Source organism: Fusarium solani, assembly GCF_023522795.1.
Source record: "Fusarium solani strain SB1 chromosome Unknown bctg00000003_1, whole genome shotgun sequence".
In the NCBI taxonomy this organism is placed as follows: domain Eukaryota; kingdom Fungi; phylum Ascomycota; class Sordariomycetes; order Hypocreales; family Nectriaceae; genus Fusarium; species Fusarium solani.
In genome coordinates this window covers 4,288,990-4,314,964 of record NW_027072154.1, presented here as the reverse complement: position 1 = coordinate 4,314,964, position 25,975 = coordinate 4,288,990, and the positions used below count along the sequence as shown (strand labels likewise).

General features: G+C 51.7%; 11 protein-coding genes across 11 annotated transcripts; 6 read left to right on the top strand and 5 right to left on the bottom strand.

The window, feature by feature from the left end:
• Positions 1–143: 143 nt before the first annotated feature.
• On the bottom strand, positions 144–1,629 carry MRS44_006963 (uncharacterized protein; the record flags this gene model as incomplete). The annotated part of the gene is made up of 2 exons (XM_046281830.2): positions 144–610; positions 684–1,629. 2 exons carry the CDS (start codon positions 1,627–1,629, stop codon positions 144–146), a joined length of 1,413 nt encoding a protein of 470 aa, XP_046139399.2.
• A 1,042-nt stretch (positions 1,630–2,671) lies between these two features.
• Positions 2,672–4,200, top strand: MRS44_006962 (uncharacterized protein; the record flags this gene model as incomplete). The annotated part of the gene is made up of 5 exons (XM_065621937.1): positions 2,672–2,942; positions 3,003–3,169; positions 3,223–3,484; positions 3,537–3,818; positions 3,875–4,200. The coding sequence occupies 5 exons, from the start codon at positions 2,672–2,674 to the stop codon at positions 4,198–4,200; spliced, it is 1,308 nt and encodes a 435-aa protein (XP_065478009.1).
• A 202-nt stretch (positions 4,201–4,402) lies between these two features.
• On the bottom strand, positions 4,403–5,378 carry MRS44_006961 (uncharacterized protein; the record flags this gene model as incomplete). The annotated part of the gene is made up of 4 exons (XM_046284767.2): positions 4,403–4,593; positions 4,640–4,741; positions 4,789–5,021; positions 5,080–5,378. The coding sequence occupies 4 exons, from the start codon at positions 5,376–5,378 to the stop codon at positions 4,403–4,405; spliced, it is 825 nt and encodes a 274-aa protein (XP_046139401.2).
• Positions 5,379–5,822: 444 nt separating this feature from the next.
• On the bottom strand, positions 5,823–7,805 carry MRS44_006960 (uncharacterized protein; the record flags this gene model as incomplete). The annotated part of the gene is made up of 5 exons (XM_065621936.1): positions 5,823–6,607; positions 6,658–7,145; positions 7,190–7,466; positions 7,514–7,731; positions 7,786–7,805. The coding sequence occupies 5 exons, from the start codon at positions 7,803–7,805 to the stop codon at positions 5,823–5,825; spliced, it is 1,788 nt and encodes a 595-aa protein (XP_065478008.1).
• A 313-nt stretch (positions 7,806–8,118) lies between these two features.
• On the top strand, positions 8,119–9,136 carry MRS44_006959 (uncharacterized protein; the record flags this gene model as incomplete). The annotated part of the gene is made up of 2 exons (XM_046274465.2): positions 8,119–8,176; positions 8,229–9,136. The coding sequence occupies 2 exons, from the start codon at positions 8,119–8,121 to the stop codon at positions 9,134–9,136; spliced, it is 966 nt and encodes a 321-aa protein (XP_046139403.1).
• Positions 9,137–9,782: 646 nt separating this feature from the next.
• MRS44_006958 (uncharacterized protein) lies at positions 9,783–11,561 on the top strand (the record flags this gene model as incomplete). The annotated part of the gene is made up of 4 exons (XM_065621935.1): positions 9,783–9,917; positions 9,970–10,378; positions 10,432–10,997; positions 11,046–11,561. The coding sequence occupies 4 exons, from the start codon at positions 9,783–9,785 to the stop codon at positions 11,559–11,561; spliced, it is 1,626 nt and encodes a 541-aa protein (XP_065478007.1).
• Positions 11,562–12,134: 573 nt separating this feature from the next.
• Positions 12,135–13,798, top strand: MRS44_006957 (uncharacterized protein; the record flags this gene model as incomplete). The annotated part of the gene is made up of 3 exons (XM_065621934.1): positions 12,135–12,257; positions 12,432–12,553; positions 12,598–13,798. 3 exons carry the CDS (start codon positions 12,135–12,137, stop codon positions 13,796–13,798), a joined length of 1,446 nt encoding a protein of 481 aa, XP_065478006.1.
• Positions 13,799–14,122: 324 nt separating this feature from the next.
• Positions 14,123–15,457, top strand: MRS44_006956 (uncharacterized protein; the record flags this gene model as incomplete). The annotated part of the gene is made up of 1 exon (XM_046274468.2): positions 14,123–15,457. The coding sequence occupies one exon, from the start codon at positions 14,123–14,125 to the stop codon at positions 15,455–15,457; it is 1,335 nt and encodes a 444-aa protein (XP_046139406.1).
• Positions 15,458–15,721: 264 nt separating this feature from the next.
• On the bottom strand, positions 15,722–17,879 carry MRS44_006955 (uncharacterized protein; the record flags this gene model as incomplete). The annotated part of the gene is made up of 2 exons (XM_046284812.2): positions 15,722–17,727; positions 17,777–17,879. The coding sequence occupies 2 exons, from the start codon at positions 17,877–17,879 to the stop codon at positions 15,722–15,724; spliced, it is 2,109 nt and encodes a 702-aa protein (XP_046139407.2).
• A 1,785-nt stretch (positions 17,880–19,664) lies between these two features.
• On the top strand, positions 19,665–21,314 carry MRS44_006954 (uncharacterized protein; the record flags this gene model as incomplete). Its single annotated transcript, XM_046284833.2, has 1 exon — positions 19,665–21,314. The coding sequence occupies one exon, from the start codon at positions 19,665–19,667 to the stop codon at positions 21,312–21,314; it is 1,650 nt and encodes a 549-aa protein (XP_046139408.1).
• Positions 21,315–22,467: 1,153 nt separating this feature from the next.
• Positions 22,468–25,911, bottom strand: MRS44_006953 (uncharacterized protein; the record flags this gene model as incomplete). The annotated part of the gene is made up of 4 exons (XM_046273309.2): positions 22,468–23,231; positions 23,315–23,667; positions 24,309–25,135; positions 25,345–25,911. The coding sequence occupies 4 exons, from the start codon at positions 25,909–25,911 to the stop codon at positions 22,468–22,470; spliced, it is 2,511 nt and encodes an 836-aa protein (XP_046139409.2).
• Between the last annotated feature and the right edge of the window lie 64 nt (positions 25,912–25,975).

Genomic DNA, 25,975 nt, shown 5'->3' with positions numbered 1-25,975 from the left:
GGGAGCGTGAATTTTCTTTTGTATGGGATTGGATTGTATGGGATGGGTATTAGCATTGATATGGCGTATACATAAATACACAAATTGGAAGGGCTCTGTCGTCTTGGTGATGTTTTCTTATGTAGACTTGGGTAGACGTACTTTCAGTACCAGTACCAGTCATCTACACTATCTTCCTGATCATCTTCTTCCCTAAATCTTTCTCTTGGGTCATTGCCCCCCCACTTGTCTCTGCACGTGTACCACATAGCGTCGTAAAATCCAAAATCACTGAACCGTGCCTCATCCCACATCATCAAGCCCCATTCCTGAGTACTTTCTGGCATAAAGCCTCCAAAAACGTTGCTATACTCGTCCTTCCACGTCTGTGTCCAAGCAACTGGAGGTTGAGCTGGGTCGTCACCCTTGAAAGGGAATGGTTCTTGATCCCGTTCCCGCTGATCTCGAGGCGACGGATAATGGATTCGCCGATCAACGTATGTATCCTGTCGTAAAACTCTACGCAGGCGGCTATAACAACCGTACTCGCATGGGTTTATCGTATTAAAAAGGCTGATATAAAGCGCGTTCAGCTGGGTAGACGGCGTGGGCAACATTTCAAGCCCATGGACTATGGATCGAGGTGTTAGCTGCGGGTTGTAGATCGTCAAAAAAAGGAGGCAAAGACAAGGGATAGGACTTACAGATGCATTTCACTTTCATGCACTCCTTTCCTCCTGGCTCCTTCTGCGCGCCCCGATAGGTGGACTCAAATTCGACATAAAACTCATCCGCAGCAAAGATACGAACATTACTGACGTCCCATTCCCAGAGCAAGGGTAGGTCTGTGTAAAACCCATCCGTGGCAAAAGAGTAAACACTATTGATCTCCTCCACTTCCCAGGGCTCGTAGAGACCAAAGAACATGTCTAATATGCGGACCTCGACGAAACCAGCATCGGAGTGACCAAATAGGTTACACCAGAGCTGGAAACGATACAAAGCTCGCATTACCCTCATTTCCTCTGTGGGACTCAGAGGAGGGTTTCGGGCTGCCGTCTTGGGATCCTCGAATTCGTTTGCGATATTGGTGAATGCCCAGTTTTTGTACATTTTCGTGAACGGTCGAACAACGAAGAGATTGAACACGGCCAAGTCGCTCATGTCTTTTCCCGTCAACCCTTTCTCTAGTAATGAAAAGTCTAGCGAGGAGCGGAGTCGCTGATAGTCTTTGAGAAACCGGGGAATGGCATCTTCAGGATGGACGCGGTCGAACTTGGCCGGGCTGGTCAGGTGGACTGCGTAGGCATCAACAACGATTGACTCCAGCGTTGTGTGCAAGGCGCTGCCTAAGATGAAGTTGCGATCGTGCCGATATTGTTGGTAAAATGTCGGGCAGGACTTGATCAAGTTCTTTACTTGATCCAGATTCAGTGTGGTCAAGATGGAGAAGCGGAGCTCTGGGGGGAGTTGCTCCAACCTAGATAGCTCTGGAGACTCTTTAACCATGGATAATTGACTTTGAAGATATGATGTAGACTCTGTTGTCGTGGAGGTTTTATCCTGATGGGGTGTGGTGTAGGCTGATGACGATTCGGATGAGGCTTGAGAGCGCGTGGCCTCGAAAGGGCAGGCACTGGTGTCCTCCATGTTGTTAGAAACAGTGATGAGGGGGAAGATTACCGTCGATGGCAGGAATCAGAGGAAGATGGGAGGGCATTTATGGGAATCGAGTGGAATCTTGTTATTAGTATCTGTAATGATGACAAGAAGCCATCAGCCACAACAGCAAAGTGGAATCTTGTATGCAAGCTTGAACTTAAAGAGGCTTCTCTGCCTGCGGTTACAAAAGGCTAATATAGATGACAATATTTTAGAAGAAAAACATCGTTATGGCATATCGCTACTTTTACAGAGGATAGCCAAGGCTTACTTGGGCTTAAAGTGCTCCCGATGAAGTTGTTGATACTGCGAGGCTTGTCCCGAGTCAACTGCAGCCACGAGGGGCCAACATCGATTCCATAGCGCGATTATCTCTGTTATCAAACTTTTGCTGCAATTTTATTTAGGTTACGGGCTTTGCAACATTGGGTTTAAATGCCGTCATGTGTTAACTACCGTGTTCTTCGACATTGTGCCCGATGACTCCTTTTGGAGAGGTCAATAATACTAGCAACAATTACGTGATCAAGGAGATTCATCTGGAGGAAACTCATTTCGATGCCAGGTTTCAGGGTCCTCTACGGACAAATTCCCCATGGTGCCCTTGTTTCACCTTTGGGCACTTTAAGCAGTAGATTGGCCAGCCAAGTTTGCGACATGGCGCTAACAGCGACACCAAGACTGATCCCGGCCTCTCGCAATTTAGGCGCCCGCGGCGACCGGGTTGGGACAGGCCATCCACGGCACCTCTTCCGAACTTAAGGTTGAAAAACGATATGAAGTACCTACCTAGTTGTAGCAAGAGGTGGAGAATGCTGTTATCTAGCGCGCTTATCGAGACTCGCTCGTTGACTCGTTGATCTTATGGCTAGGTCGGCGTGTATGTGGGATACCTTTACTTGATATAAACTCCTTTCTGAAGCTTCCTTTTACTGTTTTTGTTCTTGCTTCAGCGCCCTTCCACTCCTTTATTCATTCATTCATTCATTTTGAAATTCTTGTTTATTCTTGTCACTCCTTTCGTTCCAACATGAAGCCAGCCGGCTTGCTCAGGGCCTTCTTTGGCGCTGCCCTCATTGCGCAAACAGTTGCCTTCTTCCGCGTTACCTGTGCACCATGGAAGCGCGAGCGAATCGATTCCCTTATCAGTCCGGGGGCTGAGAGTTCCCACATACATACATTCTGGGGGTCCCGCAAGATCTCTGCAGACACAGTCAACGGAGCTGATTTCCAGGATGGATGCACTTCGTGCGATAATCAGCTTGACAAGTCTGCCTATTGGATGCCAACTTTGTATTATGGTGAGTAACCCCACAGATCAATGGCAGGTGAACAAGTTTGTCGGGCTTACATCTGTTTAGTCAAGAAAAATGTCACTGTCCCCGTCAAAGTCAGCATTTTTCACGTGTATTATCAAGGGCAGGAGAACAACCCAGGTCTTTACCCCGAGGACTTTGCCCTTATCGGCGGCAACCCCAAGATTACCGAGGACGAAATCCGAGAGCAGGGCGGCAATGGTATTCACTGGGTGAGTGACAGACGTTCAGTCTAAACGAGACATTGTCGCTCATGAATGAGTAGCATTTTGAGGAAAGCGATGAAGTCAAGGAGAAATGGCAGTTTCCCAAGAAGCGCGGCACTGGGTGGTTACGAGGCAACGTCCCCTTTCCGGGCTGGGTTGTCAAAGACAAGGCGTTGGGTCGATATCGTGCTTGCAATGACACAGTCGACACGGGGTGCATCAGCGTTCCGGGCATGTTTTTCGCTGTCTGGTATGATGTTGGCGACGCAGAGTTCTTCACATTTGAAGACGGTGACTACTTGACCTTGTCAAGCGGAGGAGGTACCAAACACGTTCCCCGTCTTGAGGTTGCCTTGCTAACTTGTAGCGACAGGACACACCTACCACGGCGATTTCATCATGGGCTGGGACAAGTCGGCATTGTGGGAGGTCTCTCACAATACAACCGAGTTCGCCAAGATCGGTGGGGAGGCCGCGTACGTTCGCAGCGACACCTGCAACGCAACAGCCGAGGCCACGACTTACCTTTGGGATCTTGACTGGCAGGCTGTCCTGGCAGCAAAGAACGGGTCTCTGACTGAGTCCGTCGTGACTGGTACGTACGACAACTTTTTGACCATCACGGATGGAAAGAGTGTCAATGCTACGTGGAGTGGTAAGTGGGGGAAGTGGGCAGTCCCGTCGACGACGGGGAGAAGGCACTTGACGAAGCATCCTCTGTTTCTGCTGCGTCTCCCTCAACCTCAACGAGTGCTCCATCTGCCGTGGCATCGTCTAGCGGAACAGCAGACCTCTCCCAGACGACGCTATCGACGGCCACCATCTCCGCCAAGGCCCAAGGGATTGAAACCGTGTCAACGGCTACCCTCGCAGCTTCTTCCACTGCCAATGCGCAGCCTACATCCTCCTCCTCCTCCTCCTCCTCCTCCTCCTCCAACAACGACAACAAACATCACTCTTCGAGCAAGACACACTTCCGCCTCCACCAGGCGAAGAAGGGTTGCAAAGCTTCTCCTCCCAAAGAGCGCCAAGATTGATTCTTGAGCACCGGAATCGATATTCTGATGGCTGGAACCATTTACGTAGCCGACATGTCACCGATTCAGGGTCTCGTAGCATGCGGCAAGTTTATAGCTGGCGGTCTAGGTTGGTCGGGGAACTTGGATTTAGTATGGCTTTGCTGGCAATAGCATCTTGAACAAGTACCCAGAGAACATAGAAAAGAACCCCGTCAGACTGCTACTGGGCTGTAAAGCCACCGTCCACTGGAAGACACACGCCCGTGATCCACCTGGCCTCTTGACTTGCAAGAAAGATGGCCGCGCCCACTAAGTCCTCTGGGACGCCTACTCCGTGAAGTGGGTGTAGAGATCGAATAGACTCCATGTCGTTGTGCTTGATTGTGTCGGCCCAGATGGCCGTCTCGGTGTCTGGACTGTGTTAGACGGGCCGACAAGGTCTCAGATGGGTACTCACATCCTGGACAAATCGCGTTGCAGTGAATGCCGTCTTTGGCGTAGTCCAAGGCTACCTGTTTAGTCAAGTTGGACACGGCACCCTTTGAAGCGCAGTATGATGCTACATAGTCAGTATTTATGTCTTTACTCCTAGGTCTGGCATCTTACAGATATTTCGACCCGCAACAATGCCGTATATCGACGATATGTTGATGATCCAGCCTCTGTCACCAGTCTCTGGCTTCTCTTGCTTCAGCATCTGGGCGATGGTGTACTTGCTCGTCAGAAAAATGGACTTGACGTTGACGTTCATCGTCTTATCCCACCACTCTTCTGGTGTCTCGTGGATCTTCAGTGGTTTGTTTCCTGCTTCGGCAGAAATGCCTGCATTGTTGACCAGGCTGGGGCACGTTAATACTTGGAGTTGCCAAAGCATGAGGACGTCTTCTAGACACTTACACATCGATGCGCCCAAATTCGGCTACTGTTTTCGTCACCAAGGCTTCGACAGCTGTAGCCTTGCCTACATCCGTCTGAACAAAGATTGCCTTTCCTCCTTTCGACCTGATGAGCTCATCGGTGCTGATTGCTTCTTCCCCATTCACATCAAGGCGTGCCTTGGGCTGGAGATCGGCGCAGACAACAGAAGCTCCCTCGCGAGAGTAGCCAAGAGCAATAGCACGGCCCAGACCTGAGGAGGCGCCCGTGACGATACAGACCTTGCCTGATAATCGGTGGGCGGATGTCGGAGCAGTCATTTTAGATGAATGAAGTATGACTTTGTTGGAAAAAAGATTATGCTAGGTTGATAATGAGTCTTTTGAGTAAGACTGAGCTCAAGTCTCAACGTCACCAAAGGGCGGTATCTGACCACCCCATTAGCCACGGCATGACTATTTAACATGCTCACTTGCCTACTACGCAACAAGATTTCCGGCCTTCCGAGATGGGTAGGCCAACCGATCTGCCGAATTTATGCACTCAAACAAGGAATCAAGCCGAGAACGCGGGGTCGTCGGGTGCGTTCGTTGCCAATGTCTCAGAACTCGGTATATGGCTTTGCGGCCTCTTGAGGGGTTGTGCAGAATGCTGCATACAACATGCGGCGTGGTTATGCCGAGGTCGAGACGGAATGGTGTCCGGAAACGAACTTGGAGTGTGACGGTTTTTCAAGAACATGGAATTAATGGATAGTCGTATTATCACCCCTTTGGCCATTCATCAACAAGCTTAGCAGTATGAAAACTAGTAGTCCATCCAAGATCCCTCTGTATCCCCTCAAGCAGCTTCAAAACAGCCTCCTGCTCATACCTCTCAAAAAACACCTGCCCCGCGACAAACAGCGCCTGCACCGAATTGATTCTCATCGGATCCGTGGGATTCGCCAAGCTGATGCCACATATCTCTCTCGCGTGATCGTGCACTTTAGCTTGGATCTGTCTGTATGAGTTGAGACGGGCGGAGACTGTGGAGCGGATGGCTGTTGATTCTTGGGGCCTGTTGACCAGGAGAAGAATCATAGCCATGTGGTAGTTTTGCATTGTTGCGGCGCAGATTGGTAACTCGTACCATATTTGTTCAAAGTTGGTGAAACATGCCTCCTCACTCCCTGAATATGCCGTCCTGGCACTGGGTTGAAAGGTCGAGGGGAGACTATTGTACCACTTTTGCAACTCGGCCATCAACAGTTTCCATCGCTCAAGAAGCCGCTCCTGGGTAACTCCGACTGGAGGACGCTGTCCATGAGGCAGGGCATAGTCGGTAGGGTTGATGGCATCACCGGACGTGAGGTAATTAGAGATCTTACCCAGGAGCCAGGTTAACTCGTTGCTCTTGGTGTCTTCCTCAATGTCGGCCGAGGTGCGTACGTCTGCTGAGCCGGGAGGACTGAATGGCATTAGAGAGCCGTTTTCATTTGTAGCGAGGCCTGCGTTCTGCCAAAGGCGCATGTCTTTTAGATCAAGACGAGTTTGGGTTTCGCTGATAACTGTACATGGCTTAGAATCCAATTCGATACCCGAAGAGGCGCCAACTTACACGCACAAAGCAAGTCTTGTCTTGCCAGACTCCAGAAGATGGGGCCTTGGATTGCCGTCCGAGGGATCACTACCGGTGATGACGGGGCAGCGAAGGGATCCGACTTTGGGTCAAACAGCGGTAATGCCTTTAGGTGTGCTCGCCAAGCTGTATCAGGAGCATCCATAAGTTCATATATGCAGAGTATCGCCACGGCAGCAAGCATATCCTCTTTATCACTCAAGTCATTCTCATATGCTCGCAAGTCAACCGCATTTTTGAGGTGGTTAATAGCTTCGCCATAATGCTTCGCAGACTGGTAATGCCAGTCAACAGCGTAACGAGAGGCATGAAAACTGTTTTCAGAAGAGGTCTCGGCTCGAGAGAGGCGGTAGAGATGTTTGGCCGAGACTGCGCAAACTGCAGATTTCAACAGCGGTTTTGTGGCTGCTATAACCGGGACTTTGCAGGAGAAGTAGGACCCCGTGTCAAATATGTCCATCCTGATGCTGTAAGCACAGTAGAAAGCGCTATGGGGGATGGGAAGACTCACCATTGACCGGGACCTTGCTTGAAATGTCTTAGCAAATGTAATGCCGTCAGGTTTGATGTCGATGCCGGCTCATCGATATCTGGTGTTTGTGGGTGCTCGGGATAATCTTGAGGCTCGTCTGTTGGGGTCAAGACGCTTTCTTCTACAGGTGAGTCGATGATAGCGCCAGGAAAGTCAAGAATTGGAATAGATTCCCGTTCTGCTTCTTGAAGCTCTTCAAGCTGCCGAGTTGGCTCATCTTGGTGTGCATAAGGGTCTTTGACATGAATGAACCGAACTGAATAATGTGTTAATTCTGTAAATGATCAGGACTGACAGACTCACGCTCAGCTGGCACATGAAGCCACACATGGTCGTCCTGGAAGACCTGTTGCTCTTGGTGTCGGGAGAAGCTCGCGTCCTTGTTCTTGTCTCTCGGGGATGTCTCAAAGTGCCGAAATATCGACCTCTGAGAGTAGCAACATTCCCGAGAACCCCTGCGACAGGGCCCGCAGATGGGCTTGACCTCGTCACACTTCAATTTCCTTCGCCTGCATGTTTGGCTGCCCAGGGTCAGTTTTACTCGGCAATTGACCTCCAAGAGAGGGCACGCATACCAGCCAGAGAAAGAACGCATCCTGCGTCTCAAAGTTGGAGCATTAATGTCTAGAATCTGGGATAAAGAGTTTTCTCAGTTCAGAGCATGAAGTTGACTCAGAGATGAGGTAATGAAGCCGAGTGATGGCGTCTGCAAAGGGTTAACAAGCCGAGGACCCAACATCGGGAGAAATCAAGGCGAGTGCGGGGTCGATACTCAGCGGCGATAAGCGAAACCGGATGCCCAGAGTCTATTCTCCAGTCTTCAACCATTATAAGAGCTTAATATTTTTATTCTTGTAGGTAGTGGGTGAATCTGCAAGCCTACTATTTCGATATTGCCACTCTTGACCATGGCAACGCCCTTTTCCGTCTCTGGCAAGACTGCCATCATCACAGGTGCCGGCTCAGGTAAGTTGGACCAAGTACCTTCAGCCCACACCCACATCACTAACACTTCAAGGTATCAACCTTGCCTTTGCTGAGATACTACTCTCTCGAAACTGCAATGTCGTCTTGGCAGATCTTTCTCTGAGACCCGAAGCAAAAGCTCTGCTAGCCAAGTATGAAAGCAAGACTTCGTCTCCGAGGGCTGTTTTTGTGGAAACAGATGTGACGTCCTGGCCGGCTTTGACGCGCATGTTTGAAGTTGCGCTGCGTGAGTTTGGTGACTTTGACATTGTCTGTCCCGGAGCTGGTGTTTACGAACCAAACTGGTCCAACTTTTGGCACCCTCCAGGATCACCTGAAAGCAAAGACGGCATTGACAGTGGCCACTATGCTCTTCTTGACATTAACCTCACACACCCTATCCGAGCCACCCAGCTGGCCATCGCCCACTGGCTGCACCCTCGCACTCCTTCCAACTCCAAATTCCCTACCCCTGCTACAGCCTCAACCGGGAACCCAAAGCGGGTAATTCACATCTCGTCGATAGCAGGCCAGATCCCCGTCTTCCGAGCTCCCATCTACGGCGTCTCCAAGTTTGGCATCACGGGCCTCGTGCGGTGTCTCGCAAACCTCGAAACAACCGGTATCCGCGTCACCGCCGTCGCACCGGGCGTCGTGCGCACACCTCTCTGGACAGAGCATCCCGAGAAGCTCGAGTTTGTGGACGAGACGCGGGATGGATGGGTTACGCCTCAAGAGGTGGCAGAAGCCATGTTTAGCTGCGTCGAGAGTCCTGAGCACGTTGGAGGGACGATTCTCGAGGTTGGAAAAGACAATACGCGACAGGTGGGAGTTTACAACGATCCTGGTCCGGATCTGAAGGATCCGAGCAAGGGATTTACTACGAGTAACGCCGAGCAGGGAGACGCAAGTGTTTGGGGTTGGCTTGGGAACAACGAGATTTGGGGTTCTAAGCTGTAGGCCAGAATTGGACTGTCGGTCGTGCAGAGATCTTCATCGGATGTATCATTCCTATGCCGGCTTGATTTTGGTGTGAACGCATCCAGAAACTCGCATCTTGGGCCGTCAAGCAAGGCTCTTATTTGCTGCACCTACTGTGATATCTATCACAAGCCATGTTATCAACTGCATCTGCATACGCGGATTACCGACATAGGCAATCCCAAAGAGTCAAATGACCACCTCGGCATCGTTTCCCCTCTGCAAAGTGGACGCCACCTGAACATCATTACACCGAGTTGCAGCTGTATGCCCCACGCGCTATGGGGGGCCTCAACCGCGCCAATGAGTTACGGGTTTACGCAATTGGCTTCGTGGTACATTGTACCGAGTCCTCGCTTCGGCTTGTTGGCCGCTAGAGTTGAACCTACAGTGGCGTTTGAGGTCCAGCCCTCGGCTTGACTGCCATTTTGGGGAATGGGTGAGTCGTCGACGCAAGACAGTTGGATATGATTTTGGGTCAAGATGGGCGTCAAACTAGATCGAAGAGAAGGAAGATACTTTTTAATAGTAGTATAAAGAATGAATAGTCGCGCATTTCTGTCAGACGCTCAATCCATAATCCCAGTGAGATTGCTTCTCAAGTCTGTCCCCCACCAAAATCACCATGGATCAGCCCGACGTTCTCATCATTGGCGCTGGCATGTCTGGCATTGGACTCGCCGTCCAGCTAATCCGTCAATACGGAACTCGAAACTTTGAAATCATCGAAAAAGACGCCGAGATTGGTGGCACTTGGCGGGTTAATTCCTACCCTGGCTGCGGATGCGATGTGAGTACAACATCACAAACAGACACCAGGCGTGCTAATGGTAGATAACAAGGTCCCTTCTCACTTCTTCTCATACTCTTTTGCTCTCAACCCCGACTGGTCCCAGGCGTATGCGATGCAGCCCGAGATTCACTCGTACTTTAAGGGTGTCGCTGCTCAGTATGAGATTGAGAAGCATGTGCGGTTCAACTCGACTGTCCAGTCGGCTCGTTGGGATGAGACCTCTGGAACATGGGATGTTATATGTTTGGATGCAAAGACCGGCAAACTCACCACCCGGCGCTCCAAAGTCCTCGTTTCGGCAGTGGGAGCACTCTCTATCCCCAAGCCATGCACCATTCCCGGTGCATCAGACTTTACCGGCCGCATCTTTCACACAGCTCAGTGGGACCACTCGTTTGACTGGAAGGGAAAAGAGGTGGTCATGATCGGTAAGTTTACCCATCTCGCCTTTGAAGCAACCTGTCAACTAATGATATGCTAGGGAACGGCTGCAGCGCGACACAGGCCCTTCCAGTCATGACTGCTGGGGATGGAGCTGTTAAAAAGGCGACGCAGTTCGCTAGACAGTCACACTGGGTCGCAGAACGTCTAAACCCGAAACATTCAGCCTTGTTCAAGTTCATTATGAGATGGGTTCCCTTTGCGATGCGTATCCATCGAGCAAGACTTTACTGGCAGAATGAACGCAACTTTCATGGCTTCAAAGTCGTTGAAGGCCTCGGCATGCGAAATCAGTGGGAGAAGGAGGCTACTGACTACATACGAAGGACAGCGCCGAGCAAGTACCATGAGTTTCTAGTTCCCAAGACCGAGGTCGGATGCAAGCGGAGAGTAAATGACACGGATTACCTCGTCTGCCTGCATCGCAATAATGTCGACTTGGTCTATGATGACCCGATAGGAGCCATCGAAACAACGGGAGTGCGCACAAAATCAGGTCGACTAGTCAACGCCGATGCTATCATTCTCGCCCATGGATTCGAGACCCAAACACCCTTGTTCCCTATGAAAATATTTGGAAAGGACGGACTCGCTGTTAACGAACATGTAAGTGCTCCCAACCAACAGCCACGGATGATACTCACACGCTTATAGTGGGATCAAGTCAGCGAGGGTGCAGCTTCGTCTTACTTTGGAACCTGCTTATCCAACTTTCCCAACTTTTTCATCATGATGGGTCCCAACACTCTGAGCGGGCATCTCTCTGTTATTTACACCTCCGAGTGTCAGATCAACTTTACTCTAAGAGCCATTCGACCCATCCTAAAGAAACAAGCCGACATTGTGGAAGTCACAGCAGACGCCGAGAAGAGGGACATTGAGGAGGTTCAAGAGAAGGCAAGGAAGTTGGTTTGGGCCACGGGATGCACATCCTGGTTCATCGAGACAAAGTCGAATAGGAACACCATCATGTTTCCTGACTGGCAATTCAAGTTTTGGTGGAGGAGCCTTTTTGTGCCATCAGGCGACTTTGAATACCGGAGGCTCGTTCAAAGCCCTCGTGAGGCGGAAATAAAGACATCAGGCCACGGACTACTGATGATTGCTGCTGCTACTCTTGCTGTTGGCGTTGGATCTATTTATCTCGAGGTTCTAAAGTGGTATGACTAGCTCGGTTTGCCTATCAAGACAGCTACGGCGAGAGCCTTTTGCGATGACTGTTCATTTTCTTCAACTGAATCCAATTTGGGCCCAGCCGTGGTGATGCTTGATAAGTTACCAAGCTGAAAGGTGCTACTTACTGGCGTTAGTGTCTATTGACAATACGAGTTAACGAAATGAAAGAGGGCCTTTCCCAGAAGCCTCAACTACTTCTTTAAATTAGAGCCATGAATTGGACCTAAATCACCAATGAAGTGTACGGTAGAACCCACGTTTCACCAAGACGCCAACTTGCCAAGCATGCTGGGGACCTGTCATGGTAGCATCTTGATTGGTCCATTGCCTGTTGGGAAAGCCTCAATCACCCCGAGCTGAACCTCCTTGAGTTCCGCCTCACCTTGGAATAACTTTTCATCGACAACAACATCCGAAAGAGTTTCTATTTCCAACATAGGTGCTCCCCTATGCTGGCATCTTCTATCTAACCGCGAAGCATCAGGAACACTCCCCGTTGCTACCGTTGCGGCCTTCTCGCCCGCATCGTCAACCTTCAGCATATCTATTGGCATCGCAGCAGCAAAAATGGCAATCCGGTCAGCGCGGCTGAATACCGCTAACCTAGGAGGCCGGTTCTGGAATACGGTCCGTGAAAACTGGTATCTGGGCTTCACTTCTTTTGGAGGACCCCCCGTTCACTTCAAGATCGTGAGTAGCCTATCATTCTCGGACTGGGCAGCCGGACATCTTAGCAGAAGCAGCACCTTTACTAACAGTGTTTGATAGTTCAACGATAAATTCGTCACCAAGCTGGCATGGATCGATCAGCAGATGGTGGGAATCAGTTATACTCATATGAGGGTTATGCGCTAACCCTCTCAGTACCAAGAGCTGTTCAGTGTCTGCCAAGCCTTCTCGGGACCTGGAAGCACCAAGATGCACTACTGCATCAACCTAATCCATGACGGTTTTCTCCCAGCATTTCTAGGCTTTCTGATTTGGAGGTACGTCGTGTTCAGTCCACGCCACAGCGAAGCTAACAAGGTAGTCTTCCCGGTGCTCTCGGCATGTATGGACTCTCCATCGGAGTCTCTAATATCGGTGACTCCCTTCCACGAGCTGTCTATGCCCTATTATCTGGTCTGAACGCTGCTACTGTCGGTATCATCGTTCTCGCAGCGGTTCAGCTATCAGAAAAAGCCGCCACTGATACCATGACGAGGATCCTAGTTTTCTTAGGCGCCGCGGCAGGATTGATGTATAATGCGCTTTGGTATTTCCCTTTGCTGATGTTCCTGGCGGGCTTGTCGACTGTTGCTCACGACTTTCGCTGGCTCCACGGGCCTGTCAAAGCTATCACTGCAATTTTCAAGAGGGAGGCCAGGCATACATCAGAGGACGCTGTTGAGATGCAGATTCAGCAAGAGGCGGCTGCGAGAAGTAGCCACGACGAATCTTCCACTGGACAGCATGGCAACCAGTCGAGTCACGAGCGTGGAACACTCCCGGTTTCTGAACAGGAAGCGTCAACAGCCGAAGAAGAGCCTCGGGTGGTACCTCAAGAGAGACGTCTTAACATCGGCTGGAAGTTTGGACTATCTCTTATCGTCCTCTTCCTAATGTCTTTCGTCGTGGTCATGGTCCTTCGTGGGACGTTGCCGAATAAGCCACTCTTATACAGCCTCTTCGCCAATATGTACCTGGCGGGTACGATCATTTTCGGAGGAGGACCAGTGGTGATTCCCCTCCTACGAGAATACATCGTCGCTGAGAACTGGGTCAGCCCGCGAGACTTTCTCATCGGTCTCGCCCTCATTCAAGCCTTTCCAGGGCCCAATTTCAACTTTGCAGTATATCTCGGGAGTCTCACCGCTATCAACGGGGGTTTCAACTCTGCAGCCGGCGCCATCCTTGGGTTTTTAGGCATTTTTGCCCCTGGATTGATTACGGTTCATGGAACGATGGGTGTTTGGGGTGCGATACGCGGATGGAGATGGGTCAAGTCGTCGCTGCGAGGAGTCAACGCCGCTGCCGTTGGCCTCATCTACACAGCAGTATATCGTCTTTGGCAGATCGGATACATCGATAAAGGGTTTCAGCAGGGCACCAGTTTAGCTATGGAGCCTTGGTGGGTTGTTGTGACGGCTACGAGCTATGTGGGCGGCTATTGGTTTCGAGTCAGTCCGCCTGTGGCCATTGTCACAGGAGCTATCATGGGGCTCATTTGGTATGGTGTTGTGTCTGGTTGACCATCTTTTCGCCAATATGCGATGTATTCTTGCTATGGGGAGTGTTTGGCTGTTCTTTGCAGTAGCTGCTCAATGTTCAATTCTGCCCTTACTGGAGAACAAGTGATTTTTGATATAACTCAGAATGACTGAGTGTTGGAGCATATCACCAATTAGCCCAATGGTTGTATGTTTTCAGAGACAAGAGCCAGCCAGCCAACGAAAAGACTTGCAGGGGCTTGAATCCTGCTTGGCGAGATGCACGTGAGTTGCGGGGTGAGATGTTACTTGGATCCCACTTGAGCTGATGTCGTTGTCACCTTTCACCAACAACCACCAACAATCATGGCCCTCGACGACCTCGCCCCAGAGCTTCTGCTGCTTATACTATGTCAAATCGACACTCCTAAAGACCTACATTCATTCATATCCGCATCTCCGCCTTGTTACCGCCTCTTTGAGGGCTCTCAGGAACATGTCATATCATGCGTCTTGAGAAACGCCTTTACTATTGAAAACATTCACCATGCAGTCGGTGCGCTATCACTGCCTGCTGCTCATAAAATACCACACCCAAGCAACGCAGAAATCACATCTGCACTAGATCGATACTTTGATGGCGGCACTCTGGGCCTTCCCGAGGACAAAGCATCTCTGGTTGCTCTATGCCGTTTATATCACCGCGTCAATCAATACACAGACGATTACTTTCAACACTCTCTATACATCCTAGGATATGTCCCAAGCTGCAGTGCCGACTTCTATCCTTCCATTAGAGAACGGACCAGGTTCTATCGTGGGTTCCTACGGCTCGAACTCTTCTGTCGCGCCTTCTACGATAGAGCGTACCCCGATGAACCTGAGCCCGGCAATTCGAAACAGATTCAGTTCGACGATTTTGTTTCCCGTTTGGAACCGTGGGAAGTGGAGGAGATAAGCTGCGCTCTGTGTTATCTTGTCTTTGTTGTCGAAGGAGTTGTTGATGCTGTGGAAGACAGCCTGTACCAGGCTTTGTTAACCAACACCGCAACGCACATTATGCCACCCGGCGAGGTCCCCCCGAAAGAACTGACAAACACAGATATACCAGATGGAGGCTACTTGATCCGCTGCGACAGCCTCGACAGGGAGGGTTTGGAGTTATTCTCAGAGAGGGGAAAGTATCTTGCGCCCGAACGCATTATTTCTCTCGCAGCACTCGGCCTTGGCTTTGTCCATCACCTTGTCAAGTCTGACAACGACAAGAGGTACCTTATAGTTCAAAGAAAAGCAAGGCGTGGTTTGTTTCTACCCGATACTTTAGACGCAGCACCAAGTACCGATTCCGAAATCAAGACACCAGACAAGTTCAACAACATTGGAGTGGACCGACCGAACCTGGGCTGGTTCTGGTTCAAGGCTAGAGAGCAACACATTTACTCGGGCTGGCACCCGACCTACGACAATTGGCGGCTTCGAGAAAGGGCTTTTGTGTTTTGGGATCCAAGGAGGATACGGAACCTAAAGGGGCTGTATGCACAGTTTCCAAATGCCAGAAAGGGACGTGTTGATGGTGTTTATGCTCGTTGGAGTAGGGAAAGCCTGGAAGAGCGCGTATCAGACATGTGGATACCGAAGATAGTCGTGAACGAGATCCTCCACGGGTCTGGCGAACTTCCTCCAGATGGGGAAGATTATTGATGGAGACGGATCGTGTTGGTACCTTGACCTACAGAGCTATAGTTAGTTATACAGAATACTTGGTAGTACTCGATAGGAACAGGTATCATCACCAATCACAGAACAGAAGCAGGTATTCAAGAAATCGCCATCCTTGTGGTATTCACTTTTGCTAACTAACTAATGCGTAAAGAGAAACAGAAACTGTCAATTTAGACGCCAATTGTATCCATTCAAAATCTTGACATTTTACATTGCGGCCAAAGTCTTAATCACCGCCGCATTTTACAGTCGGGGGATCGTCTTGGTGGCGCAGCAAGAGGAGGGAGCAGCCTCCTCCTTGGAGCCAAAGGCATCCTTGGACGCGGCGTCGACGCAGAGGGCAGAGGGGGGAACCCACAGGCCCGGGTTCTTCTGGTAGAAGTTGGCGGCGCGGAGCATGACGCTCACGGGCTCGGCCGGCATGATGGGGAAGTCCTCGGTTCGGGGGAAGTGGGTGAGGCCGAACTGGATGTAGCAGACAATGTCGGTGTTTTCGATCGACTCGTCGCGGGCTACCCAGTCGAGGATAGTCCTGTTGTGAGGGTGGTTCTCCTCGCCGGTAGACTGGCACACGTAGTCGCCAGCGGGGAACAGCTCGTAGTCCTTGTAGGGGACGACCCAGAGACTCTTGCGGGCAAAGGCGGCGCGGGAGTGGACGACGCTGCCGGGCTTGGCTAGCAGACCGGGGCAGTTGTTGTTGAGGATCTTGTAGGCCACGGGCTTCTTGGCCGAGGGGTTGATGCTGTTGGGGTTGGTGATGGCCCAAGAGCGGCTAGTCTCGTGGCAATAGTTGACAGCAGCCTCCTTGGAAGTTCGGAGGGGCGTGTTCTTGCAGTAGAAGCCGTTTCCGTAGGGGTTCTCGGGGGATCCGACGGGCGCCTCGGAGGGCATGGCATCGTTCTGGACGATCGAATTATTGGGGCCGTCAACCTCGGGGTCGACTCGCAGGGAGAAGATGTGCTGGTGGTTGTGGGCGTTGATGGTGGGAGCGACCTCGGTGCCGTAGGGGGCGGCAACCTCGGTGGGATGCATGCAGTAGGTGTTGAGCATGCCCGTCAGCTTGATCTCGAGCTTGTAAGTGCCGTCGAGGGTGAAGGTGTGGTAGAAGCCGTACTCGTAGTTGGCGGCGGTGATGATTTGCGAGATGATGAGCTTGCGGTCGCGGGCAGAGATGACGGTTCCGTCGCGGTAGTCGGTGTGCTTGTACAGGAGACCGTTATCCTCCTCATGAATGCAGATGGCATTCTTGATGACAGCGGGATCACCCTCTCCAGTAGCCATAACGGCGTCAAGGTAGTGGATAGCACCCTTGCAATCACATCCCAGCTTGAGCGAGTTGGTCATGAGACCAGTGCCATACTCACCAACGTCGAAAGCGTGCTTCTTGTGGTGAGGAGGCTCGGGGTTACCGTAGGGAACCACCATCTCGACGACACTGATGCGGTTGAACAGGGTGCGCTCTCGCTGCTCGTGCTGATCCTCCATGCGGACGTCGGAGAGGACAATGCCCTCGCGGTAGTTGAAGCCAATGTGCATCTTGTACCCGGCCCACGAGATCTCGTTGCCGCGCATGCGGAAGGACACGCCCTGGGGCTGGGTGATGTTGATGGGCTTGAGGGTGCCGTCGATGTAGTTGTCGCCGATGAACTCGGGCATGTAGTTGTGAGAGGTGAGAGGCACCTTGGTGCGCTCTCCGTTGACGTAGCGAACATCAACAGTCAGGACCTCCTCCTTCTCGGTGTCGACGACGACGGAGAAGTCGAGAGGGTGAGCGTACTGGTTGTCGTTGGGAGAGGCTCGGTAGTAGGCGAGACCCTGCTGCAGACGACGCTCAAAGCCCCATCGGTTGTCGACGCCAATGGCCCAAGCATCGAGGAAGACCTTGGACATGTCATCGATGCCAATGTCCTTGCAGGCCTTGATGACACGAGGGTCGGCACGAGCGACACGCTCGCAGACGTCGAGATCCTCGAGAGTCAGGGTGGGACCGACCTCTGAGACGGCGTTCCACTCCTCGACCTTGGACTCGGCAATGTTGGCGACAACCTCAGAGACCTTGCTGGTACCCTTCTCGATCACGATGGCGAAAGCGCGACGGGCAGGTCGCGGGCCAGTTCGGGCGCGAAAGGCGGCATATTCAGCCTTCTTGGGCTCACGGAGGGTGAGGCAGTTGAACTTGAGAGACTTGGGGCTGGCATAGTCACGGATGATCTTTGCCGCAGCGCGAATCTCTTCAATCGATAGCGGATCTACAATTGTAAGTAAAACATTGGACAATTGGTAGACTCAAAAACTCACCGAGAGGATGCGAATTCTGAGAATTGGACAGATCGGGAGCGGCGTCGTTGGGCTCTTCCCGAAAGATGGTGTAGCCGGCAATAGAAGAGGTGTCTGCAATCATGGTGGGGGTTGTCGGGGCTGAGCGACTGTGCCATACGGTGGTTGATAAAGGTGTTGTAGGAGGGTGGTGTCCAAGGTGCGATGCCTGGAGACGCTGTTTGTTGGTGTTGTAAAGTTGTTTGAACGTGCTTTGCTTGACTTGCTTGCTTTGAGGCTCAAAAACATTGTCTCATCGAGTCGAGGACGATGCCTTCTTATAGACGAAGCAAAGACAAACCGTCGGACTCTACCGGTGGCGTCCTCCGTGACACCGCTCCGCAGCGGACGGCCTCACGAGGGACGGGAGACTCCACCCGGTGATGCTTACGGGCGGAGAGAGCGTTAAACAGAAGCAAAAACGCTGACTCGCCATTGGCGCTGAGAGCCGCGAAACGAAGCTCTTCCAAGAACTGCAGTTGAATTGCATGTTTGGGAGCCTCGTTCTTCCCGACTGCCGCGCGCGCACCCCGGCAGTTAACCTACAGCCGCGAGAAACTCCTCTTTCTACGCTATCCGAGGAAGGGCAAAGGATGGCAGAATTCGAAGGTGAAGAGATCCACTTGTTTCCTGATTGTCTTTATCGCCCTGTGTCTCAGTGACACTCGTGGTGGCTGGATCTCCAACCAGTGACAGCCACTCAGCACTTTCTCTCTCCCAGCACGAATTGTCCAGACTCTCCTCTCGCCCTGCAAAGCTTCTTACAGGACCAAGCTCGAATCTCTTTGTCACAGCAACCAATCACGCATCCTTGCCACTCTCCCCCCATCGTCCAACCAACAAATCACCATACCGTATACGGCAGTTGATTCTCAGTTTTGAACCCTTGACACGCGCTTAACCGCTTCCGGGCAACGTTTTGCATTTTTTTGGTCGATAAGGAGCCCCGAGATAACCGACAGGTGATCGCTTCCGCCGATGTCGCCTGGGCGGACACGAGGCCCTCAATGACGAGTTTCCATTTGCTCTGTGCCCGTTACTTTACGCTGTAATAAATTACAAGAGGCGCACACACCGGCCCGGGATGGTCTTCACCTGGGAATACCCCGTGGGGAAAAGGCGAGACTTCAATGTGTGGCGAGACCCCCCTCCCCCCTTCACCTCATCACGTAATGGAATCGTCCTCAGCTCAGTGTCCGATGCGATTCATCACAGTTCCCCATGGGGCATCGGCTTGGGTTCCCCGCAGCCGGGGTTCGGGGGGCCTGGCGATGGCGTCGAGGAATGTCAAGACTTCTAGATCTTGGAGAAACGGGCGCGTCTCGAACCTCTATTTTACAGAGCCTCTCTACTGTACCGACAGCACGGTCGGGGGCATGAACTCGCCTGTACCTTGACCTTATCTGCGCCGCTAGATAGCTGTCAGGGCTCGGGGGACTGGGGTCGAGATAACAGCCTAAACCAGGAAAACCTGCCAGACAGAGCCTAACCTCAAAGTGCGCCCACTTGGTCCAGGTTTTTTTCCCTCTCAGTGTGTGCTACACAGCCCGTTGTACGTACTGCCAGGTACTCCGTACAGTACTATCACTGCTTATTGGGGTCCGTCCGTCACACGATGCCAGACAAATCGAAACCTCGTTTCCCCCGAAGATAGTCTCCTGACAAGACTTGGTCCGTACGCACCCTGAGGAATTTTGTCTATAAACACCGCGTCGCATCACCCTCCATTTCGTGTTCAGACGCCACAAATCCCATCTTTCTTCAAAGTCCCATACAGTCTTTGTCTCCAATTCCCCCCAAGGCTGCCCGTCGCCTTCCCCCTACGTCATTTCCCCCTTCCATCTCGACCAGGTCATTGTCAGACGCGGCCATGACCACCGACGTCGAGACAAACTCTGCGCTCAAGCGCGTGGACACGAGCAACCAGGCCATCGCAGATGCTGAAGACCTCGCTTGTTTCGGCCATGAGCAGGCCCTCACCCGCAAGTTCAACATCTGGAGCATGCTCGCCCTGGCCTTTTCGGTCTTGGGTACTTGGTCCACCTTTGCCCAGGGCTTGTCCAGCGGCTTGACAAGCGGCGGCCCTGTGGCTATCCTCTGGGGTCTCGTTCTTGTCTTTGCCTGTAATCTGTGTGTTGCTGTCTCTCTTGGTGAGATGTGCAGCAGCATGCCGACAGCTCTGGGCCAGGCATATTGGATCTCGCGACTCTGGCCAACATCCTACGGACGATTCTGCTCTTACCTATGCGCCTGGATTAATACATTTGGCTGGATCACGCTTTCCGCGTCGCAAATTGCCTTTATGACCGAGTTCATGCTCAGTATGAGGGTTCTGTTCAAGCCGGACTGGTCTGGCGCAAGCACGGGTTGGGTTCTCTTCCTTGTTTACGTCGGCACCACTTTGTCCATGACACTCTTCAACGTCGTTGCCTGCCGAAAAGACATTGTCCTTCCCATGTTCAACAACTTTGTCGGTATCTCCTTCGGAGGACTCTTCTTCATCATCAGCCTAGCGCTCCTCATCTCCGTCGGAACCAAAGATAACCTCGAATTCAAACCCGCCGACTTTGTCTTTGGCACTTGGATCAACCAGACCGGCTGGCCCGATGGTGTCACCTGGTTCATCGGTCTCGTTCAGGCCGCCTATGGTCTGACTGCCTTTGACGCCGCCATCCACCTTGTCGAAGAGATCCCCTCGCCTCGAACCAATATTCCTCGCGTCATCTGGCTTTCCGTGGTTATTGGTGCCATCACTGGTTTCATCTTCATGGTTGTTTGTCTCTTCTGCATCCAGGGCATGGACGTTGTGCTGGACCCTTCGACCGGTCTGCCTTTCATGGACTTGCTCAAGGAGACGGTTGGTCTTCAGGGAGGAGCTGTTCTCCTGGCTCTCTTCATCATGAACGGAATGGGACAGGGAGTTGGCATCGTCACCACAGCTTCTCGTCTGACCTGGGGTTTTGCTCGTGATGGTGGTATCCCCTGGAGCAACTACTTTGCCCGGGTTGACGAGACCTGGAAGGTTCCTGTCCGCGCTCTGTGGCTTCAGGGTGCCATCATGGCTTTGATTGGAATTCTCTACACCTTCGCTTCAACTGTGCTGGAGGCCATCCTCAGCGTCAGCACCATCGCCCTCACTGTGTCCTACGGCATGCCTATCCTGACTCTTCTCCTCGTCGGCCGAGACAAGCTTCCTCCTGGACAGTTCTCCCTTGGACGATTCGGCTCCGTCATCAACTGGATTTCGGTCGTCTACTGCGTCGTCACGACCGTCTTCTTCTTCTTCCCGAGCGACCCGAACCCTTCCGGCTCCGACATGAACTACGCCATTGCCGTCTTCGGCATCATGCTGATCGTGACGCTCGTCTTCTGGGTCATCAAGGGACGCATCACATACATGGAGACGGAAGAGGCCCAGGGCAACGTCATCTACGCCCAGCAGGCCGAGCGAGCCAACTACGTGGACCGCACCAAGGAGCAGAAGGAGACGGACCGGCAGGCCAAGACTGGAGTTTCCTGACTGGGGTTTGGGTTTACCTTCCTTTCATGTACAGAGACTGGTAATTCTTCACGTAAATTAGTGTTGTTGGATGGACGACAGTTGGATGTTAGTCTACGATGGATGTCTCATCTCTCACAATACAATAGCTCGTTCTTTACTCACACTGTGCTTTTTTGGCCTATCTTGTTGCCCGTTTGGGAATGGTTGAATCGTGACTGCATCTTAGACCGTGTCGTGCATGTCACCGTTGTGAGCAAGGGTTCGTCCCTTTTATCAATCTCCATTAAACTCTCTAGCAAGGGTCCAACGGTCCCAAGCATCTGTAACATTATTACGTAGCAAAGTAAGATCTGCATCTCGAAATCATGCAGAATAGCTGCCAGATCTGGAATCGACATCGTGGCGCGCTCGTCCGGCCCGGGATGGGGCGGCCCTGGTGTACCCACACCGGCCCGGGGTAACCATGCCGAGGCCCCGATCGTCAAAGCGTATCTCTGCGCGAGAACCTGGGGGGCAAAAAAGAAAAGAAAGGAGAGTTCCCCGCACGGGTAACACGGGTGGGATGCAAGATAAAGGATGGGGGTCGCTACATGTTCACGCATGATGTAAACGAGGCTCTGAGAGATGACTGGTTTGGTTGACCGAAAGGGTTCACAGTCGCCACTTTCGATTATCGGCTAGCATTTCTCAGTAACGAGATTGTTCATTCCTGTAGGTACATCAAGGCTGAGAATGCTGACGAGGTTGCCTCGGCTGGTTATGGATTTGCCAACGCAGCTGAAGGCGAATGATTCGATAAACCACCTGACCGTGCAACCCGCCAAGGTCGTTCTGCAGCCAATACGCGACACAGCAGGAAATCAGGCTTTGTCTACCTTGACGAAGAGTTGATCCATGTTCACGCTTTTGTTGCGACATGCTAGAAACTCAGCCTGTCCTTGTCAAAATCAACACCACAATGCCAAAGTCCAACATATGAGCTCATCTATTTACCAGAGGCACCAAGTGCAAAATCACGCATCAGAACCGGGATGGGAGCCCTCAAAATCAATATTCTCAACCAGGGGTGGCGAAATCTCCGGGTAGACCCTTCACAAGAGCTCTGTCAACCCACAAAGAGGATCAGATCCGGCTTCATAAAACCACGTCAAGGCCTTAGGACTAGATGTGTCTAAGCATCCTGACCAGAAATCCTCTCGAAAACACGCTTCGGAACACCTAAGCCAATGCTCCAGGCTGTCTCATGATCCGCCCCCGAGAGGACGGTGCTGGAATATGATATGACATCTTTCGCCTCCTCAGCGTTCCAACACTTTTCAAACCACTCAGGGCCTTGAGTAGCCGCATCTCCAACCATGTGATCCTTCTCGGCGAAAAAGACGTCCATAGAAAGGGGCTTGGTAGTTGTCCTCTTGAGTGCCTCGACCAGTTTTGGCTTCAAATCGTCATAGTCTTTCCAATCACCCCATCCGTCAATCTCCTTGATCTTTTGCATGAGAAAGATTGTCTCGTGAGACATGCCACGGATGTTCTCGGAGTGTATCAACTTGAATTGTTTCGGCGCTAGCGACTCCTCGAATTTGGCGTCTGGATCACCGCTTGCATCCGGTTGACTGCTTTTGGTCAAGTTGACAAAAGTCTGGCTGAAGCCGGTTGAGGTGGAAATAACCGGAAGCAGAGTGCTGTTGACAAAGCCAATCACCTTGTCTGTGTGTGCCATCACACTGTTTGGTATGGCCTGAGTCAAGGTCATGGACAGAACGTGAGAGTGAGAGGGCAAGATCCAGGGTGCGGCGATGGCAAAGTATGGACGGTCTGGATGCAGAATCTCGGGATGGTGCAGTAGCATGTCGAACGCGTAGACAGTTCCTCCGCTGTGGCAGGCGACAGAAACGTGCCTAATCCCAAGATGTTTGAGTAGCGCCAATATCATCTCTGCAGCAGCGTCAGTAATTACATCGAAGTGATTCTCCGAGCTAGAACTGCATTACATCTTCTAGCTCGGTGAGCCTACGTACCTCGACTAATACTGGCTCGTTTCTCCAACGCAACCTCATCAGTCCCGCCAAATCCCGGCCGGTCCAGACTTATGAAGCGGACCTTGTGCCGTTTCGCCAAGCCATCTTTAGTAATATGGAGCAGGCGGGAACCCATGAGCGGAGGAAAGAATAGTAAAACATTCTCCTCTTCAGGATTGGCTTCGTTGCGATACCCAAAGTCAACGTACTTGACTTGAAGAGTCGTCTGATCATTTGAGGGGTTCACAGGAAACGTGAAGCTCTGATGGAAGCGCGGGTCTTGTAGAAACCCGTCAATAGACGGGGATTCAGTTGTCTGTGCCATGAAAGTCCAGTTCAAAGATATATCTATGCTAGGAAAAGATGTTGCTTAGGCTTGGCGCATGGTTTTGGCAGGTGATGGTGTTGCTGTAGGGTATTTATTCTGACCACGGCCAAGGGCAGCCTGAGTTTCGGAACTCGGAGATGTGTAAGCGAGCACATGGTAATAATTTCCCATGGCCCACATGCCACATGAGCAAGGTATGGATTGGTTGACACGGCATCGTGACGCGTCGAAGGATGATGGTTTGTGCGCATATCCGGGCCACCATCGGAACTACAAAACGCGTCCAACTCCTCTACTTTATGAGTAAATCTACATAGGAAAGATCAAAATAATACCAAAATTTTCTTAAGGAAAGAAATAAAATTCTATGATTCTTGTAGCATTTCTTACATCTTTACCGCCATCCTTAGATATGCGTATTCCTTGATCTTGCTCATTCACGAAAGTAGAGAGACGATGGACTGATGCTCGATTTGCACCCCTCAACAACGTAAGGCGTTAGCCCAACAACGCCACAGCTCGGTCTTTCTGAACCAAAATTAAACTGCCCCGCTTCTGCTACCAATCTTCTACCCTCGCTTGCAAAAACACCGAGGACGTATCATGTGCTCCTCCATCCACTACAGCAGCTTCAGCAAAGGCAACATATCTGGCTTATTCTCATACCCCAGAACACGCTTCAGATTTGCCTTTGCCTTTTTGTTCAATAACCCCTTTGCCGGCGCCTTTTCAATGAGGAACATGACCATGTCCTCGTTGCCATGTATCATAGCCTCCTCAACCGCGTTCCGCACACTCTCCTTGTTCTTCCCAGCGCCTTTATCCAAGAGAAGCTGGGCCATCTGCACGTCTCCCGATCTCGCTGGAACAGCCAAAGCTCCGTCGAGTCGCACGTCTAGACTGAAAAAGTACTCAACCATGCAGTCATAGCCGCTCTCGAGAGCTTCAACCATGGGCTGCGGTCCGATGCTGAACTTGAGCTGCACCAGCCTCTTGACGATGGGTAAGGATCCATCCCGGATTGCTCTGTACATCCTCTTTGTTCCCCAGCGTCCAAAGTCATCTCCTGACCCATAGTAGTCCCAATATGGAACCTCGCCTGCCTGGCAATTCGCTGTCATGATTGGGTAGAGCATATTGAAAACCTCAAGGAAGGTGGTGGTGTTGAAAAAATCGCGGAAAATCTTGACCGCGTACTCTTTCCGCGTGTCGTCGTAGAATCCATAGTCCCGCGGCCTGACAGCCGGACATGCAGTAAAAGGCGGATCGGCTTCTATCGCCAGATGCATATACTCCATGTTGCACATGCGGTCGGCTTCCCGTAACATCTCGGCTCTGCAGAGGAGGAGCTCGGAAGGAAAGTCCTCCAAGCTCTTTATCAGAGCGGTAAGGCATTCGTTTCTTCTCAGCCGCATGGCGACCGAGATTGGGGATCCAAAGGTGAGCCGGGCAGCGTCTTCTTTTTCGACGGCCTGTGGCCAAAACTCTCGGTGCTATAGTTTGCGTAGGTTGGGTGACAGTTGAAAGGTGCCGGACGGTAATGGCCTTTGTGCCTTTCGAGGGGAGGGTGGTGTGTGCAGGTGACTTTGCTGCCAGCGTCGAGTCTGTCATGAAGAAATGTGATTTCATTCAGATACACTGCAACTGCGAGCAATGCATCTCGAAACAGCCCACAGCTCTCGTCCAGCACCAGCACAGGAACGCTGGGCTGACCACATGTTCGCAACCCAAGGTAAAAGTTCAGAGGCTCGCTGAATTCGCCCTGGAACGCTGCAAACTCGGAGATTTGACGCACAAGATTCTCCAGCTCGTCCTCATTCTTCACGCTCCAGTTAGGCCTGTCTCCCCGGGCCCTTTCTTCTTCCCTCCATTCCAAGATGCGTTCAGCAATCGCCTTGAGCCAGAGATGTTCGGTACTTGGCTCTAGTGTCAGGACCTTGTTCATAACTCTGGCAGTGAGATAGTCGACCCAAAACTTGTTCCTTCGCTTTCCCTCGGGCAGATGCCAGCATAGGCGTAATACTCCTGACTCGTGGATGGCTTTCATGGCCATGAGAGAAAAGTCGCGGCTCACGAGACGAAGCCGAAACGCGTCTCTTACTGAGAGATCTGCCATGCTGTGGAGGATGATTTGCTGCCATATTTCGACTGGAAGGGCTGGTGGGCTGACAGAGGCTCTGGGAGGTGAATTCTCCGTGCTGGCCCCATGGCAACTTTCCATGGTGTCTCGGCAAGTGGGTGTTCCCCAGGGAAGCTTGAGGAGCACCATGATGATGGAACTGGTATAAGGGGCGCTGGATGAAGTCTTTGGCGACTGTCTTCTCGTGTTGCTT